At 48.3% G+C, this 16735-nt stretch overlaps 3 protein-coding genes and 2 non-coding genes across 7 annotated transcripts in view; 2 read left to right on the top strand and 3 right to left on the bottom strand.

Moving 5' to 3' along the window:
* Nucleotides 1-11346, top strand: part of LOC121603534 (thyroid receptor-interacting protein 11) — a 43748-nt gene extending 32402 nt beyond the window's left edge. For both annotated transcript variants that reach the window (XM_041932388.1, XM_041932387.1), the window contains 4 exons: nucleotides 4077-6660; nucleotides 6740-6943; nucleotides 10294-10581; nucleotides 10798-11346. In XM_041932388.1, the coding sequence (XP_041788322.1) occupies nucleotides 4077-6660; nucleotides 6740-6943; nucleotides 10294-10581; nucleotides 10798-11150 (3429 nt within the window). In that variant the 3' untranslated portion in view covers nucleotides 11151-11346. The remainder of the gene's footprint in view (nucleotides 1-4076; nucleotides 6661-6739; nucleotides 6944-10293; nucleotides 10582-10797) is intronic.
* A 15-nt stretch (nucleotides 11347-11361) lies between these two features.
* Nucleotides 11362-14534, bottom strand: LOC121603535 (glutamyl-tRNA(Gln) amidotransferase subunit B, mitochondrial). Of its 2 annotated transcripts, XM_041932390.1 has the most exons (5): nucleotides 14419-14534; nucleotides 13743-14326; nucleotides 12175-12614; nucleotides 11564-12107; nucleotides 11362-11471 (listed from the first exon to the last, which is right to left on the bottom strand). In XM_041932390.1, the coding sequence occupies exons 1-4, from the start codon at nucleotides 14484-14486 to the stop codon at nucleotides 11604-11606; spliced, it is 1596 nt and encodes a 531-aa protein (XP_041788324.1). In that variant the 5' UTR covers nucleotides 14487-14534; the 3' UTR covers nucleotides 11362-11471; nucleotides 11564-11603. The 2 variants fall into 2 exon arrangements, with proteins under 2 accessions (XP_041788324.1, XP_041788323.1); XM_041932389.1 differs by lacking the exon at nucleotides 11362-11471 and having other exon boundaries at nucleotides 11509-12107.
* Nucleotides 13054-13125, bottom strand: Trnah-gug. Its single transcript has one exon. It is a non-coding gene; the product is annotated as a tRNA-His (tRNA).
* Nucleotides 13596-13667, bottom strand: Trnag-ucc. Its single transcript has one exon. It is a non-coding gene; the product is annotated as a tRNA-Gly (tRNA).
* Nucleotides 14535-15587: 1053 nt separating the features above from the next.
* The window catches only part of LOC121591086 (adult enhancer factor 1-like), a 1807-nt gene continuing 659 nt past the window's right edge, over nucleotides 15588-16735 (top strand). Inside the window, exons 1-2 of the mRNA XM_041911462.1 lie at nucleotides 15588-15802; nucleotides 15904-16735. The exon at nucleotides 15904-16735 is cut by the window's right edge and continues 659 nt beyond it. Coding sequence (XP_041767396.1) covers nucleotides 15777-15802; nucleotides 15904-16735 — 858 coding nt within the window. The 5' untranslated portion in view covers nucleotides 15588-15776. The remainder of the gene's footprint in view (nucleotides 15803-15903) is intronic.

Here is a 16735-nt window from a genome sequence, read left to right as displayed (position 1 = left end):
GGCTGCGGAGCGTAATAAAAAAACGAATATATATTCTCGCACATGTGGAAGCTAACACACGATGTGATTGCAGTATTGACATGCATGACGTTGTGTAGCATTCGTTTGTCTCGTCTTTCTTAACAATATTCAAAACTAATCGATGGTTTTTTTTTTTGATAAATTCTTTTAAACATGACCTATTCCGCTATTTACGGATTTCCTCGATTGAAACTTCATTGAAAAAGTTCTTTTGGTCCATTGTGTTAAAGCCGTCGGAGCGGAGCCGGCTTCGGAGCCGTTGGTGCGTCTTCGGAGCCGTTGGTGCGGAGCCGGCTCCGGAGCCGTCGGAGCCGGAGCTGGTTCCGGAGCCGTCGGTGCGGAGCCGGCTCCGGAGCCGTTGGTGCGGAGCCGGCTCCCGAGCCGGCTCCGAAATTGTCTGGAGCCGGTCGGAGCCGGCTCCGGCTTCGGAGCCGTTTTGCCCATCACTAGCCACAACGAACGATTAATCAACTGCACATTCCCTGGCATGAGGAGGGTACGATCTCGCGATTGCCATTCGTATAGAGAGAGAGAGAAAGGAAGTTGTTTGTTTAATCTCTACAATTGATGGATGTGAAGCAATGGATCGGTTTGCATGCCATATCATAATCAGCTGGCGAACGTTTGTGTGCGATATTGTTGGCTCGAAAAGGGAACTTAGCTATAACTCCTAAAGGTCGCTTTTTTGCTGTATTTGGGGACTTTTACGATACTAATCAGCTTTTTTATATGGAGTTTGACAGTTGGCAGCTGAAATCGTGTTAACACTCCATACAAAATCACATACAAAACTAGCTTGCGATTTTCTGCCTAGATTATTTTAGCCTCAAAGCTAGAATTAGATTAGATAATTTTCGAGTGCCTGCTCGAAAAAATATCCAAAAAAGGTCGTGTTTTGAAATCTAGAACCAAAATTTATGTAGACCAGGTGGTCTCATAGGCTGTTTTTATAACCAAATTTGTCCGCCTCTTTATCAGAATATAGCTCATCGTACACCAAAAGAAAGTATATTCAATTCCCCATCTATTTAAACTGTAAGACTTATTGAAATATTAAATGCATTTAATTTTTTATTTCAATATGTTTTATTATCTATGTCACTGGAACCTTAATCCAGGCTTAAGCTTTGATGTACACACACACACGATCTGTGTGTACAGCAACGGCAATATCTGTAATGCATCAGTCATCGCCCGGTTCGCTTCTAGTTTAGATGGGCTTTCCCCCACACTCATCTTTGCAAATACTAATTGCCTGCTTCAAGTGCATCAATATGCAACGAATCAATAAACACTTCCCACGGGTTCCAAGTATTTGTAAGTGATTTTTTTTTTGTGAGTACGGTTTATCCTATTTTCCACGAAACCTGTGTTGCCCGACGGTGCACGGTTGCATTTGCGCATAACTTCCATGGTTCAGGAGAAGCCGAAATGGTTTTGCTCGGAACGATTAATTTTCCACTTTTTGCCGACATCATTACCATTCCATCATCATCCTGCTAACGGTACTAAAATACCATAAAAAAAACCTTGCTACGCACACGCGCAGGTTTGTTTATGTAGTCGACGCTTTCGCGCTTAACCCACCAACCAGGGGGGTTCCCCTCGTTGGATGCAAACGAAGGACAAAACGCATAAGTACACCGACGAGCAGTTATGGCGAATGGTGACATACACACACACATACACAAAACAGCCCCCAACAGTCAAACAATTGAGTAAAAGGCTTCTAAACGAAATTACACGTTGACCTCCACACCGCCTTCAATTGCTTCCTTGCCAGCAAAGCAATGCTATCTCATTGTAGTTTAATATGGGGGCTGCTGCTGCTGCTGCTGCTGCGGTAGCAACCTGTGCCGCACCAGGTGTGTGCTGCTCATCAACTCCAGAAGCCGAAGCCGAAAGACGCCGAGGCGTTAAGTACACCGTCAGGCCCTCCCCCTGCACAGTCTCTCTGTTCGCGCTTGTGTGTCACGTTTCTCGTCAAGGTCTTCGCGGCATGGAACGAATTGTTGCGCCGTGCTGTTGTATGTGCATAGGATGTGTTTTTTTACTGTTTGGTAGTAATGACTGGTGGCAGCGTTTGAATAGCATAATCAGCTCGGAACACCCACACATACACTCACGTACACGGTGTTGCTCGTCCACACGACCTCCATCCAGAAGCCGCCAGCAGCCTGCGTCACACACACACACGTGTTGCATAATAATTTTTCATCAATTTTGTCATCGGCTTTGATAGTCACTCCCGTCCACCTTCCTGCGCATGCGAAGTCATCCGCGCTTGAGTCCTCTCTCCAGGGTTTGCTCATTGAATGATGCGATCACAAAAGGGTTTCAAAGCTCACGCTGACAAAGTGCCACATACTTGTGCCCGGTCGCATTGCATTATTACACAAGTGCATTGCATTTTATTACTGTCGATTTCCCGAATCTGAAGACGATCGAGCACAGGACCGGATGATCAAAACACTATCGATGGGGATGGAGATGTCCCCTTTCGTGTGTGGTTGTGAAAGGAATGGCTCCATCGGCTCCATCCCCCTTCCGTCAATTATTGCTATATCGCTGATGATGATCGCAAACCTCCCAGCTGCACATTGCACATTGTATCGTCCCGCACGCTCTCCGCGCCCTTACCTCCAGCTGCAGTGATTTATGTATGCGGTCGCGTTGTTTTCCCGCACAACGTTGGGAAGCGGTGGAGGAGCATATGATTTAATCGGAAAAACAGTTGCGATACAGCCTTCAGACACTAGAGAGTGTGTGTGAGAGAGAGAGACCCTTTATTAGACACGCCAACCAAACCAACCCGAAGGCCGATCCACTGGATCCCAGTTCGCCTATCGCGATGTTTATGTGTGTGTGTGTGAGGCTCGTCGACGTTTATTTAATTTCGCATATTAAAAGAATGCCTATCATTAATTCGCATGCCTGACATCCGATCCTCCACCACTCCACACGTTCTCCGCCCTGCACTGCACAATTGTTTGTGTGCTGCGCATCATTGTCATCCATTGCGCACTGCGCAACATGCAATTTTCTGCACGCATGTCTTCTTTCTCCACCACCATCGTCGTCGTTGTGTTTTGTGGCGCGAGTTCCGCCAGACGGTGCCTACTAACTACGGGGTATACGAGGGTACGAGGTTGCGTTAGGCAAAGCCTATGCTCTACGCGCTGTTCTCGATCGATGATGATGGTGACATCTATCAGGAAATAGTTGCGCGATTACGAAAGCCCAAGTTGCGGGTCGCGGAGGCCCAGTCGGCGGAGGCAGACAACGAGACACGAATCGGAACCTTCATTTGGCAATTCGAGCTGATAAGCAGCGTGCTCTGTTGGGTGTTGGCAGGCGTGTCGCCCAGTTTTGCGATGAGCTGGCCACCTTCGGGAACCAAACCACACGACCCGCATAGTGTGCACTGGCGAATGATGGCGTTGAGGAGGGGTATCTTGCTTATCTGAGGAATGCTTCTGCCACGTAGTGCACTGTGTCGCTGTGTCATCGGAATCGTTCGTTTGCTGAAACGCGAACCTACGACAAAACGGGTTTCGCTTGCATCATTTCTAAATTTAAATGTGGCTTTCGGGAAGGGAAGGACTGCCCTCAAGATATTCTAGATAAGACCCTCTATCTAACATTCGCGTTCCGACTCATTTCAACATCTCTAATGATGATGATGAGTCCCACCGCATACCCCCAAAAACAGGTTTGAGAGAGACGGAAGTATCTTACGATAAGATTTTATTAATTTTTCATCAACTAATTTGTTAATCAAATAATTAATTCTTAATTCGACCAAATGGTGCCATCAAAATGTTCAACTTCTGTTTACAAAATACCTTCTTCTGTAGTGTACGCACATAGTAGCAATAAATATCCCTTTACTTTTTAATGGTATCCATGCTGACTAACAAAACAAGACAGCATGCAGTCCCAGTTGACATTCTTAACGTCCCCTTGTGCGCGCGGGTTCAAAGCTGTTCCCCTCGTTAGCTAAAAATAATCTAGTGGCACTAATGGACAATATTTCTCTCGACCGTCTCTTGCAGAGTCTCGGACCGGAACAGCATGTGGGAAGCAGCATCACCACCACGACCGTCACCAGCACGCTGGAGGACAGCTGGTTCTGGGACCCGGACAACAACATCTCGTCCACATCGTCCTCCTCAAAGAAGGACGACAACGAATCGCCCTCCTCCGGGCCGACCGACCTGACGACGATTCCGCTCGAAGCGCCCGCCAGCGAAAGCGACATCATCGAGCGGCTGCAGCGCCAGCTGAACGAGAAGCTACAGCAGCTCAAGAAGCAGCAGCTCGAGAACGCCCTGCTGAACGAGAAGCTGGGCCAGGTGAGCGGCGAAAACCGCGAGCTGAACGAAAACATCGAAGAGCTCGACCGCCAGCACGAGGTGGTGCTGGAAAATCTGGTCGCCAGCAAGCGCGACCTGCAGGCCCAGTGCGGCCGGCTCGAGGCGGAGCTGAAAGTAAAGGCGACCGAATCGGAGACCGCACTGCAGCAGTTGCAGGCACGCTTCGAACGGCTGGAACAAACGCACGCCCAAATCTGCCAGGACAACGAGAAGCTGCGCATCGAAACGGCCAAGCTGACGGCGGAGCTCGAGCGAATCGTGTGCGAAAATGTGGAAGCCGTGGCAGCGCTCGAAAGGCAGCTGCAGGAGCAGCGAGACGAACGGGCGACAGCGGACGAGCTGTGCCAGACGCTGCGGGCGGAAATCGAAGAGCTGCGCCAGCGAACCGCCGACGAGGCGGCGGAGTTCGTTGTGGCAGTTCCGACGCCGGAGCAACCGGCACCGAGCGCCAAGCTGGTGGCCGAGCTAGAGCAGCTACGCCAAGCGCTGGAGGACGTGCGCACCGAGCGGGACAATTTGCAGAAGCTGACCGCCGAGCTCGATCGGTCGGAGCACATCGGCCAGCTGGAGCGCGAAATCGGCGAGCTGCAGAACGAGCTGCGCAGCGTGATCATCGACAACTCGGTGCAGCTGGAAGGCAAGGCGAAGGAGTACGACGAAAAGCTGGCCACCCTGCGGCAGGAAAATCAAACGCTGCGCGAGTCGTTAGCGAACGAGCAAACGGCCAAACAGAGTGAGCCCGGGCCGGATGGGCGGGTGGGCGAAATCATACGCCAGTTCTTCGACCTGGACCTGACCGAACCGGACCGGCTGGCCGAACGGCTGCAGGCGACGCGCGATCTAGACGCGAAGCTGGCCGCGCTGGAAAGGAAACTGATCGACGCGGGCAAGGAGATCAACTTCCTGAAGGCGGAAAATTCGCGCATCCAGCACGACAAGGACACGCTCACGGCGGACCTGATGCAGTACGAGAAGGAGTGCGCCAGTCTGATGAAGAACAACGACCGGCTGCTGGAGGAGCTGGAAAACGTCAAGTGCAATAAGCTGGAAACGATCAACGAGAACGCGGAGGACAGCATCGTGGTGCTGGAGAAGCAGCTGGACGATGCGCACCGGCTGAACCGCACGCTCGAGGAGGAGTACCGCGAGGCGCACCGCAAGCTGGAGGAAGTGCTGGAGGAGAAGGAAGAGCTGCTGGCGAGCGTGTCGACGCTGGAGAGCAGCGAAAGCGAGAGCAAGGCGCGAACGCTCGCCCTGGAACGCTCCCTGGCGGAGGTGCGCAAGGAACGCGACGAGCTGGCGGATCGGCTGCAGCAGCTGCGGGACGCCGGGGGACAGGAAGCGGAACAACTGCGCACCGAGCTAACCAGCATGCAGGGCCAGCTAACGACGATCAACGAGGATCACGCCAGCCTGGTGCGCAAACTGCAGCAACTCCAGCACACCTCGTCCGAGAACGTTCGCACCTGGGAGGGAAAGCTGAACGAGATGCGCCAGCTGCTCGAGGCGAGGGAGTCGGAGCTGGAGCAGGCACGCGAATCGACGGCAGCCGCCGAGCAGCAGCAACAGCTAGCGGCAGAAAGCGAGCGCTATCGGGCCGAGCTGGAGCAGCAGCGGGAAGCGCTGGAAAGCCTTACGCAGCAGAAGGAAAACCTCGTCCAGCTCGTCACCACCAAGCACAACGAAAGCGTGCAGTATCATGCGGAAATTCAGCGGCTCAACCAGCTGCTGCAGGCGGAAACCGAGCGGGCAGCGCCCGCCTGCCCCGAGTGTCCGGCGCTGCGCGAAAAGCTGCACGAGCACGAGCGGCTCACCGATCAGATACAGTTTTTGCGCGAAAAGTCCGACATCCTTACCGCCAACCTAATGACCGAGCAGAACAACCAGCGGCTGGCACTGCAGCAGAAGCAGTTGCTGGTCGAGCAGCGGGACGGGCTGCAGCGCGACCTCGAGCGGTTGCGGCAGCATCTGCTCGAGATAGAGGAAGCGCACACGCAGGAAACGGTCGAGCTGCAGCGCCGGTACGACGACACCCGCCAGCAGCTGGCGTCGCTCGAGCGGGAGGTGAAGCAGTCGACCAACGCGCTCACGTCCGCCAGCATCCGGGCGAACCAGCAGGCGGAAACGCTGCAGGCCCAGTACCAGCTGCTGCTGCAGCAGCGGGACGAGCTGGGCGCCCGGCTGAGCGCGGCAGACGATCGCGACCAGAAGAATCAGGCCGCCCTCACCAACCTGCAGTGCGCGCTGGAACAGTTCCAGATGAGTGAGTGGGGGCGCACGTTTTATATCTCTTTTAGTCCGTAGTCTGCTAACCTCTGCCTTTGCCTTTGTGTTTTTTTTAGATCGCGAACGCGACATCGAGCTGGCGACGGGCAGTATTCGCAGCGAGCTGGAGCAAGCGCGAACCCGCGAGGAGGCGCTTAAAGACACGCTCAAGCAGGTGCAGCAGCAGCTGGCCGATGCTAAGACGGGCCTGCTGGCAGCGGCACGCATTTCCGACCAGCTGGAGATCTCGCAAGTGACGGTCGCGTCACTGAAAGCGGAATGTAAGTATCGCACAACGGAAGGCGCGTCGCGGCGCTAGTCCCACTATCAGCTACATCAATTAATTAACGGCTAATCCAATAATCGGGTAATGGAATCGTGCGATAAAACGTTGCACACTAACACGATAAGAAGCGCGCTAGCGCGTGCGGAAGCTACAAAGAGGTGGTTTTGTACTGTTGGTGGCTTGCTTGCTAAACCGTAAAGTAGAGAAAGACTGTTGTCCTTGCTTGCTGCGTAGTAAAAAGTCATTGAATGATTTTAAAATTTGCAACCATTTAAATCCGTTTTGGTAGAATGGAATAATACTAACGCTCACTTCTAACTGCACTGCTCGTCTAATATACTACCTAAGACGGAAAAATAATTAAAAACCTAAATCCTTCATTCCCAACGGTTTCTGGTCGGTGTCCTTCTTCGGAACGCGCAACTGTTAGACTCTCTTTAAGCATGTCCTGGCGAACTGATATGTTAGTGTCTATCAAAATTTCCTTCACCCCCTCCCCACCGATGCGTGCACCACCAAACAGTTGCGGATTATTCACATCGCTACCTCTGGGAAAGGCAGGGGGAGATAAAGGGGCCATCAAAACTAACTGTGCATCTGCATCTGCAAAAATTTGCGCGTCTGCGTGTGTTTGTGTGATCTGCATTGGAATGGAAATGAAAACCAATTGGGGATCAAAAAATACCAAAAGGAAACATACCTCCCTTCACACACACGCACACGCTCCTGCAAGCCATATAAGACACAAACCTCCAACTAGAGCTAGTACATGGTTCCCCTTGCTCTCCTCCTGCGGCACAAGAAGGCACAGCGCGGAAAGGACGCTCGCACATCCATACACACAGACACACGTCACATTCGACCACATTTAGTTCGACCGAAAGGTAAATATCAGCTGGTAATTCTAGGCTATCAATCCATCGTGCATCCCGGGATTTCAGCTGATATCCACTTTTCCGTCGAGAAAACCCTTTTTTGGCCAGAAGCAGCATCACGGAACATAACGGTGTGTGTGTACGAAATGGATCAAAACAGTAATGCGTCGAAATTCAATTGCGGAAATCCTTTTTTCAATTCCCCCCCCCCCCCCCCGTCGTTTCATTAAACACATTTCATTACACATTGCTTTTGTTTATTTAAGTGGCGGAAACTAATCCATTGTTGTTAAGCGAACCAATTGCCGTATGCGGTGGTTAGTGATGGTATGCAAACTGAGCGGCACAGCTTTTCGTGGATTGTGCTGGTGGTTGTTGGTTAGAGACTAAGATGATTGCACACTAAACTGCACGCTCTTGCTTTATATGCACCCATTGCTGTTGTCGTTGTGTTTGAATCGCACCATGCACTAAAAGCTCGCCCAGCGCGAGTTACAGAACTTCCAGAGATTTGCCAAACGCGTTGGCACTTTGCGTGTTAGTATATGTGTTCAAATACACCGACGTAAGTACACTCTCACCTGGACTGGATCGTGGGTACAAAGGCAGTTGGTACCATTGTTTCCAAATCTGTTCTATCAACCCCTCCAACCGCAACAATGCTAGTGACGAAATGGCCAAAAACCCATCCTTCCGGTTCTCGGCGGTTGATGGTTCAGTGTCGTTTAGCGTAATCCATCCCACCTTTTGTTGCACACTGTTAGTAGATTAGTGGATTAGTAGTAAAGCCTCTTATCTGTTGTGTCATTGTTTTTATTATGAAATCTGTGTGTGTGTGTAACTTTGACTGTTTTGTGCCTCGCGCTGAAAAGATCGGCCTCATCCCCTTGATGCCTTTGTTTGTGAACTACACATCTGTCTCCCGTTGGAGGACGCTTGCTTTGATTTAAGTTAGACGATTTTGCTTTAAGTGCATGCAGTACAAGCTTATGATCTAGGAAGCACGGCGGTTATACGAACGGTGTACAAGTGATGGAATATACACCATGACGACCTGGGTTAAAGTGGATTTTTGGGGGCGCTGTTTTCTTTTCTAGGCAACGGGCGTACACGCCTAAAGGTAGGCAAAGAGAAGCAAAACTGTCCTTGCAGGGGCGCGCCCAAACAGCTCGCTTCTGCCAACACCACTGCGGCATACTCACACACACACACATTGTGGCGTGGATGGGCGGCAATCTCAAATTGTAATAGTGTGTCACCGTTAACGGCTGGACCATTGTGCTGCCATCGTGATCCACCGAGAAAAACACACATTACAGATTGGGATTACCCCGTCCATGCTCCGCTCACCACATACAACCCCATCGCGCTCCCGCTGTGTATACCTGCTGCCATTTGTGTCTTTGTATGCGTGTGTGTACTCGTGTTCGATGTTGTGAAGTTCAATGTGATTTATTTGTTGTGCTATTTTTTCAGTTTGTTTTATTTAGCTTGTTTGATGATATGTTTAACTTGCCGTTTTCTTTTCCATTTGCAAATGTGTTTCATTTTCTTTTTGTGATTTTTATGTTTTTACTTTTTGTTAAAATTTGCAAATGTCTTTGATTTACTTTCTGTGTTTTTTTTTTACTTTTTGATAAAAATTTTCCCATGTGTTTGATGTTCTTTCTGTGATTTTTTTTTACTTTTTGTTTCAACGCAATTGTGAATGTCTTTGGATTTTGTTTGAATGCAGTTCATGTAATAATTATTGTTATCGTTCTATTTTTATCTCATGCGTTTGCCATGTTCGCTTATAATGTATCCCAGCGAAATCATACACTCATACTTACACTTAATCATCATTATGCAAAATTTAAAAAAAAATCGCATTTCAATATGTTCAAACTAAAAGCATAAAGAGATACCAGTGTGTGACCTACGTAATCTCATCGTATGAATGCGTGCAACGATAGCGTGCAGAGGAGAACTTACACCCGTCCCGCCGGGGTGAGTATTACATCAGGTACTGGTGTGTAATTTAAACAACCATCGGACATGGGAGCTGCCCAACTCCTCTTCTGTCCCCGGTCAAGCTATCAGTACTTGTGTTATACTCTCCTCGTCGGCATACGTCTCGCAACGATCTAATCCAGCGTGTGCCCCGTCCAGCTGTGCATGTGCATTCTACAAAACGAACTCGCCTCGACTGTACTTTGTGAATTGAATTAGTGTGTTAGCAAGTGAATGAAGTGATTGATGTACCATTCATTGAATTAAAAGTGGTTGAAGCATACAAGATGTAAGATTCCATCCCCACATCAAAACGAGCGGTGTTAGCATAACTCACTCATTTCAAATGCTTAAATTTAATTCCTTTAAAAAAAAAACAATACTTTAATTGCCCTTTTATTCTCCACCATTCTGACCTTCGCTTCTTGCGAACATCTATTCCCTTTTGTTTCTGCCGACCGGCTTTCTTCCTTTACAGTGGCCAAGCGCGACGAGCGGTATGCGGCACTCGAGCAGCGACTCCAGGAAACGGAAGCAAGCCAGGCGGACAAGGTGGAAAAGACGCTGGTGAAAAACCTGGTCATTGGGTACGCGGTGGCACCGAATGCATCCGACCGGCAGCAAATCATGAAGCTGATCTCGTCCGTGCTGACGATGGATCAGAACGAATGTACGAAGGTGGGCCTGCACCACAGGGGTACGGTGGGCGGCACGGGCGGATGGCTGAACAGTATACTCGGTGGAGGTGGAAGTGGAGAAGCAGGAGGTAAGATGCTTTTTTTCATACGTAAAACATAGAGTTTTTAACTATTTTCATTGCTTCATAAGAGCCCCACGTGTTGCCGTTAAGATTGAGTAGCTCAAAAAGCGCCATCTATGTCTCAAGCGATGTACTAAAAGCGAGCAACAAACTGAGCTACAAAGCTGTAATCCTTGTAATTGCAATTTTAACACTGCCTCTTCTTCTTCGTCTCCCAACCAGCTAACTACAACAAAGAATCCCTCACCGAGGCATTCGTGAAGTTCCTCGAGAAAGAGTCGGCCCCGCGTGCCACCGCAAGCTCTAGTCTACTGAACATAGTCACGTCACCTGCAGCCGCAACCGGAACGACATCCAGCGTTGGCGAACAGCAGCAGCAGCAGCAGCAGTCGATGGCAACATCAACCACCACGGTCACATCGGTCGGTAGCAATCTGATCACTGCACCACCCGCAGCATCTTCGGTACAGCCGATCCTGGTGCCGGAAGCGGCGATGATGATGATGCAGCAGCCCGGGTTTGCGCCGCCACGCAGTTCCAGCTCGATACTGAAGGACATACTGAGCGATTCCTGATACAGCTACGGTGATCCGTTACTCTTTTAAGCAGTCAAATGCGTCAAACGAATGATGTATATATATTCTTATTCCATCTTCAACCCGTGTCTTGACAGTGCGGGGCTGCATGCTGGTTAAGTGACAAGTTTAGCAAATTCCTTATAATGAACATGCAGAACACACACAAACGCAATATAAAGGACCTATTATCTTATCTGATTTGACCTAATACACAACTCTGTGATATGCTTATGCTCCTAAAATGTTGATGACATCCACTGTTGTTCGCTTTTGTCTGCTGAGTCGATGCGTTTATGGGCCACCGTTTGTGGCGACCATCTAATTTCGAAAAAGACAAAAAAAAGATATAGGAGAGAGTAGCTTTTATGCTTCATTTCAATTTCTCTAGTTTGGTTTTTGACTTTATTCACCTTAAGCAAAATTGGCAAAGCGTCCTATTCGGTTTGTCTCTTACTTTAACATCTCCTTCAACATCTCCACCGCTCTCGCCATGTCAACCTTCTCCTCACTAGCCTTTGCCACCTCACCCGCCAACGCGTACAGCATTTTCTCCTTGCCGTTGCGATACTTATCCACCAGCTTGGGACTGCGCTCAATAACGCCTTCACAGTACCGTCTAATGTCCGATTCATCCGTAATAAGGAACCAATTGTTAGCGGTAACGATTTCCCGTGGGCACGATGATGATGGTGCACTTCCTTCAGCCCTATCCCGTTGATCCAGCAGCTCCTGCAGCACACGCCGAGCATAGTGAATGTTGAGCTGGTTTTCCTGCAACATATCCACAATGGTGGCGAGCTGGCTAGTAGTTAGGCCCGCATCGGCCGGCTCTAGCTTGTTACGGTTTAGCATCGTAAGCAGCTCATTGATGAGAAAGTTTGCCACTAGCTTTGGGGATCGAGTCGCCGACTCGTCGATGATGGAACGGAAGTTTTCGTATAGTGTGACGTCGTTCTAAAATGAAGGAAAGTGACATTTTTTAGCACATTCTGAACCTTGCATCTACTTTCAACCCACTTACCACCAGCGTTATTGCGATCGTGCTGGTCAGCTGGTGGCGCTGTATAATCGTTTGGCGTGTTTGCTCTGGCAGCTCCGGCAGTGTCTGGTGTAGCTTCGGCACGTCTATCAAACCAACGGCGTCTGCGTCTGGCGATTCCGCCGAATCTTCGCTTAGTTTTAAATGCAACGGCGGAAGGTTCGGTTCCGGCATAAAACGATAATCCTGCACCACTTCCTTGTCTCGCATGGCGACCGTTTTCCTAGCCGTCGAGTCCCAGGCACGGGTTTCGTTGTGTATCGTTCCGCCCTCGTCCAGAACGGCGATTTGACGCTGTATTTCGTAATCGACGGCCTGAGCGACGGCTCGCACCGAGCCGATGTTTTTCACTTCCGTTCGCGTGCCAAGCGGTGTACCCTCCAAATGTACCGATATGTTAGCGTCCACTCGTAATGCACCCTCTGTAAATGGAACGACAATAAAAACAGATAGCAATAAAAATGAGGTAGCAGAACAACATTTGGTAACTATCGCTTGGACCAAGGGTCTCCAAACTTTTCAGCTCGCGGGCCGCATTGCTTCACAATCAACCTTGTTGATGTCCATAAGAATGAGTGGAAGTTCAAATCTCGTTTTACTAAGAAAATACTATTGAAATATATCAAATTTCTGAAGGTTTCTTTTATAGAATCGTGATTTTCATCTTTTATAAGTAAAACAAAAATAATCAGATAGAAAAAAGCTATTTAATTTAACCTTAACCCAGTCCTCACGAGCCGCATTAAAGGCTCTTGCGAACCGCATTCGGCATTCGGGCCGTGGGCCGTAGTTATGAGACCCCCTGGCTTGGACAGAAAAAAAAGTTTCATCTCATCCGTGACAGTGTTCGACGAGCGACACTGCCGTGACCAGGATTCGAACCTGGGTTACTACGGCCACAACGTAGGGTCCTAACCACTAGACGATCACGGCTATCGAGACATACTCTCCTGCTTCGCTCACGCAATATAAATATCACAGTTACACTACATCGAAGTGTGTCATGATGTGCTCACAAATATTTGCTATTCAATTTTGAATTTTAAGCCATATTTCATAATGAATCAATATTAAACGGATATAATTTATACCTTTTTGACTCTAGTCACTTTATCACTTGCTACTAAACTATGAGTATTATCGCTGTTTTCTGTATAAACAAAAACCCTCCAATCAATTGATAATCAACAAAAACATCAATAATATAGAAAAATCTTTACATTTTATACACTATTTCAGCTTTGCTCGAAGCAATATAGTAATTTCCAAAATTCACAAAATAATATGCCAGAATGATTAATTCTCATCGCAAAACTGATTAAATCTTACTTTTACCAAAACACAACCATGATTAAAAAAATCAACTACTAAGCGAGAAATTTCAAAATTTAAAAAAAGCTCTGTGCGTCGGCCGGGAATCGAACCCGGATCAACTGCTTGGAAGGCAACTATGCTGACCATTACACCACCGACGCACTCTCTTCTCCCGCCGCTTAATGCCATACTGTTTCTACACTCACAATCATCCATCGCCACCCTTTCACACGTACCTTCCATCTTGCAAGAGCAGCTCTGCAACCTCGTCAAAATCAGGATCAATTCCTTCACCAGCGCGGCCGCTTCCTCGCCAGTTTCCAGGTCCGGTTCAAACACCAACTCCATCAATGGCACACCAGCACGATTCAAATCCACCAAGCTTTTGCGCTCATACGGATCGTGCAGCGATTTTCCACTGTCTTGTTCGAGCTGCAGCTGATGAAGCCTTGCCGTTTTGTAGTAAGGCGCCTTGGTCACACCCGGAACAAACACCGGAAACGATAGGTTTCCGCCCCGTGCCAATGGAGCTCGCTGCTGCGTGATCTGATATCCGTTTGGCAAATCAGCATAAAAGTAGTGTTTGCGGTCAAACATCGATACTGCGCTCACGTTGCATCCTAGTGCGAGTGCCGTTTTCACACCGAGCTCTACGGCACCTTTGTTCAGCACGGGCAATGTTCCGGGAATTGACGCGTCGAACAAAGCAACACACGAATTCGGGGCAGCTCCAAAGGTAGCCCGAGCCCCGGAAAACAGTTTCGATTTGGTCTCCAGCTGTGCGTGTACCTCCAGTCCGACGACGCTTTTCCATTTTGTCCTATGAGTAAAAGGGGAAATGTTGTGCATGTTAGCAGTAACAAACGAATTACTGTTATTTTAATGTAGCTTTGTGCTTACTATGAATCGTACCTTGCATTGTTTTTTGGATGTTTTGCGGCAGAGAAATATCGAAACAGCAGCCGGTTGGATAACGCCATGGTTTCTCAAGCAAACGTCAGCTGTTTGTTTACATTCTTCAGTGCCGGTTTGACAGCAGATTTGTTGTTCTCTGGCCAAGAGGTTTTGTTCGTTTTGCTTTTCGTTGAATTGGTCGGCACATGGCACGTGTGTGGTAGAGCTCGTACAATTTGTGAAAATAATAATCTGTAAAATGTGTATAAAAGTTCAACAGTGGCTATTGGAATGAAATGTATTGATTAATTGTGAAAAAGATGTACAAATAGTGCGCAGTGTAAGTGATGTGCAGTGGCAGATAGAGCATTAAATTTCACCGATGGATTTCGACTGATGTGTGAGTCAATTTTTCATTATTTGCGATTCATATGTTTATTTCTGTAGTATTAATGTTTTTCAAATATTGTTCTAATTGCCATATCTATATATCTGTATTGCTAATTAACAAAATGGGTATAAACACAACAAGAAATCATGTTTGTTATTGACGGTGATGTTGGCAAACAAGTGAATCAAATAATATGTGTGGTGATTAAAGGCTGTTATTTTTTTAAAATATTTTTAAAGCGTTTAACAGGATTTTAAATTCAATTAAAACGAAAAACATATTAGTTTGTTGAAACACATAACCAGCACCATATTCCACAAACAGCCGGCGCTCGTAAATGTTCTGTTTTGGTTTCGGTTGCCAACGGTTACACTAAAAGAACCTAAAGGGATGATAATATGTATAAAAATCATCGAAGTGAAATAAAATCAAAGATTTTTAAAATAATAAACAATTGCCGGCAAATTAACTAATTATTTGGATAAAAAAATTAAACCCAGGCAACTGTGCCACAAAATGATGCCGATTGAGTAAAACACCTTTTGCTTCGCGTATTATTTGGATACCTTTGACAATTTTCCGCCTCTCTCGAATAAAAAAGCACACACAGTGCATCAAATTATTGCTTTTCAATGAAATAAAACCAATAGTCAGTAAATTACGCTAAAATAATGCTAGCTACAGCTAGTGATGATTTCCTATCCAACGAGACCGCCTTCTCTGCGTATCAGCTGGAATTGTTCCGTGGGGAGCACCGCGCATGGCTGCATGCTTTCGGCTGCGTGCGTGCTTTTGTAGAGAAAGAAAAGAACAGCAAAGGAGGAAAAAATGGTTGTCAGTGTATAATGTAAACAAACCGTTGCCCCGCTGTTGGTTCCTGCTGCAAGATATCCAGTTACTCCAGAAAAATTGTGTAGTATTCAGTTCGCTGTGCTTGTGGAAAATAGTTTTAGGGCGAAAAAGCGAGCGCAAACCCTCCCAGTGAATGGATTTAACAATCTACAACGATGTGTAAGTGTTTTGGGCACACGGAAAAGGCCGTTTTATCTGGAGGGTGAAAATATTTTTTTAAAAAAATATTTCCTAATCGCTGTTCTCGTTCCCACGCACAGTCCGAGTGATACACCTGGCACATATTGCCGATTCTGCTTTCGCGAAACCAGCCTGGTGCCGATCTTTCATCCTACCACCAGCGAACCGTTGAACATGGAGTTGATAACGGTAATCGTGGACTGTATCGGTGTGTTGCTGAAGCCCGAAATGGATTTCCCCTCCGCCGCCTGTCAGGGCTGCCTGCAGCTGATGCAGGAGTTTCACCACTTTCGAAGGCGTGCCCGGGAGTACGACAAAATCATACGTTCGAAGATGTTGCCGCGCATAGAGCCGGAAGTCATCATAGTGAAGCAGGAAGCGTCCGATTTGGAAAATGCGTACGACGATCACGAACAGGCAGACAAGGAAAGCAGCAGCAGCAGTACACTGACAGCTGACGAATCTCGGGACGCCTCCATCGATGTGCTTGAACAGCTGCAGCAGCTGCACCAGCAGCACCAGTTGCATCAGCAGCAGCAACAGCAACAACAGCAGCAGCAGCAGCAGCTATTTCTGCAGCAGCACCAGTTGCAACAGCTTCATCAGCAATCGTTGCAGCACGAACCAACCGAGGAGCAGCAGGAACCAAAGTTTAGCATGAGTGCCATCTTCAGCGCACAAGCGAACGCGCTGGCAGCGGTCGCTGCCGCCGCCGCCGCCGTCACACCGATACGCGCCCAAACGCGCAGCCAATCGAAGCGACAGTCTGGCTCGATGGCACCGGCTCTCGAGGACAATCGGTGCATGGTGTGCGGGGAAAAGTTTCAGTCGCGCGACGTCTGGGTCGCCCATCTGGCGGTGCACACGGTCGAGCGGCCGTTTCAGTGCCACATCTGTTTGGCGCAGTTCAAA

This window comes from Anopheles merus, chromosome 2R (genome assembly GCF_017562075.2).
Source record: "Anopheles merus strain MAF chromosome 2R, AmerM5.1, whole genome shotgun sequence".
Taxonomy (NCBI): domain Eukaryota; kingdom Metazoa; phylum Arthropoda; class Insecta; order Diptera; family Culicidae; genus Anopheles; species Anopheles merus.
The sequence above is the reverse complement of the archived record's forward strand: the minus strand, read 5'-3'. Positions and strand labels throughout refer to the sequence as shown.

Bases quoted from the DNA above. Each gene is read 5' to 3' on its own strand.
- LOC121603535 (XM_041932390.1), bottom strand. From the start codon at position 14,486: ATGGCGTTATCCAACCGGCTGCTGTTTCGATATTTCTCTGCCGCAAAA. The intron at 14,327-14,418 runs GTACGATTCATA...TTTTACTCATAG, and splicing joins CATCCAAAAAACAATGCAAG to GACAAAATGGAAAAGCGTCG. The intron at 12,108-12,174 runs GTAAGTGGGTTG...CCTTCATTTTAG, and splicing joins CGATCGCAATAACGCTGGTG to AACGACGTCACACTATACGA.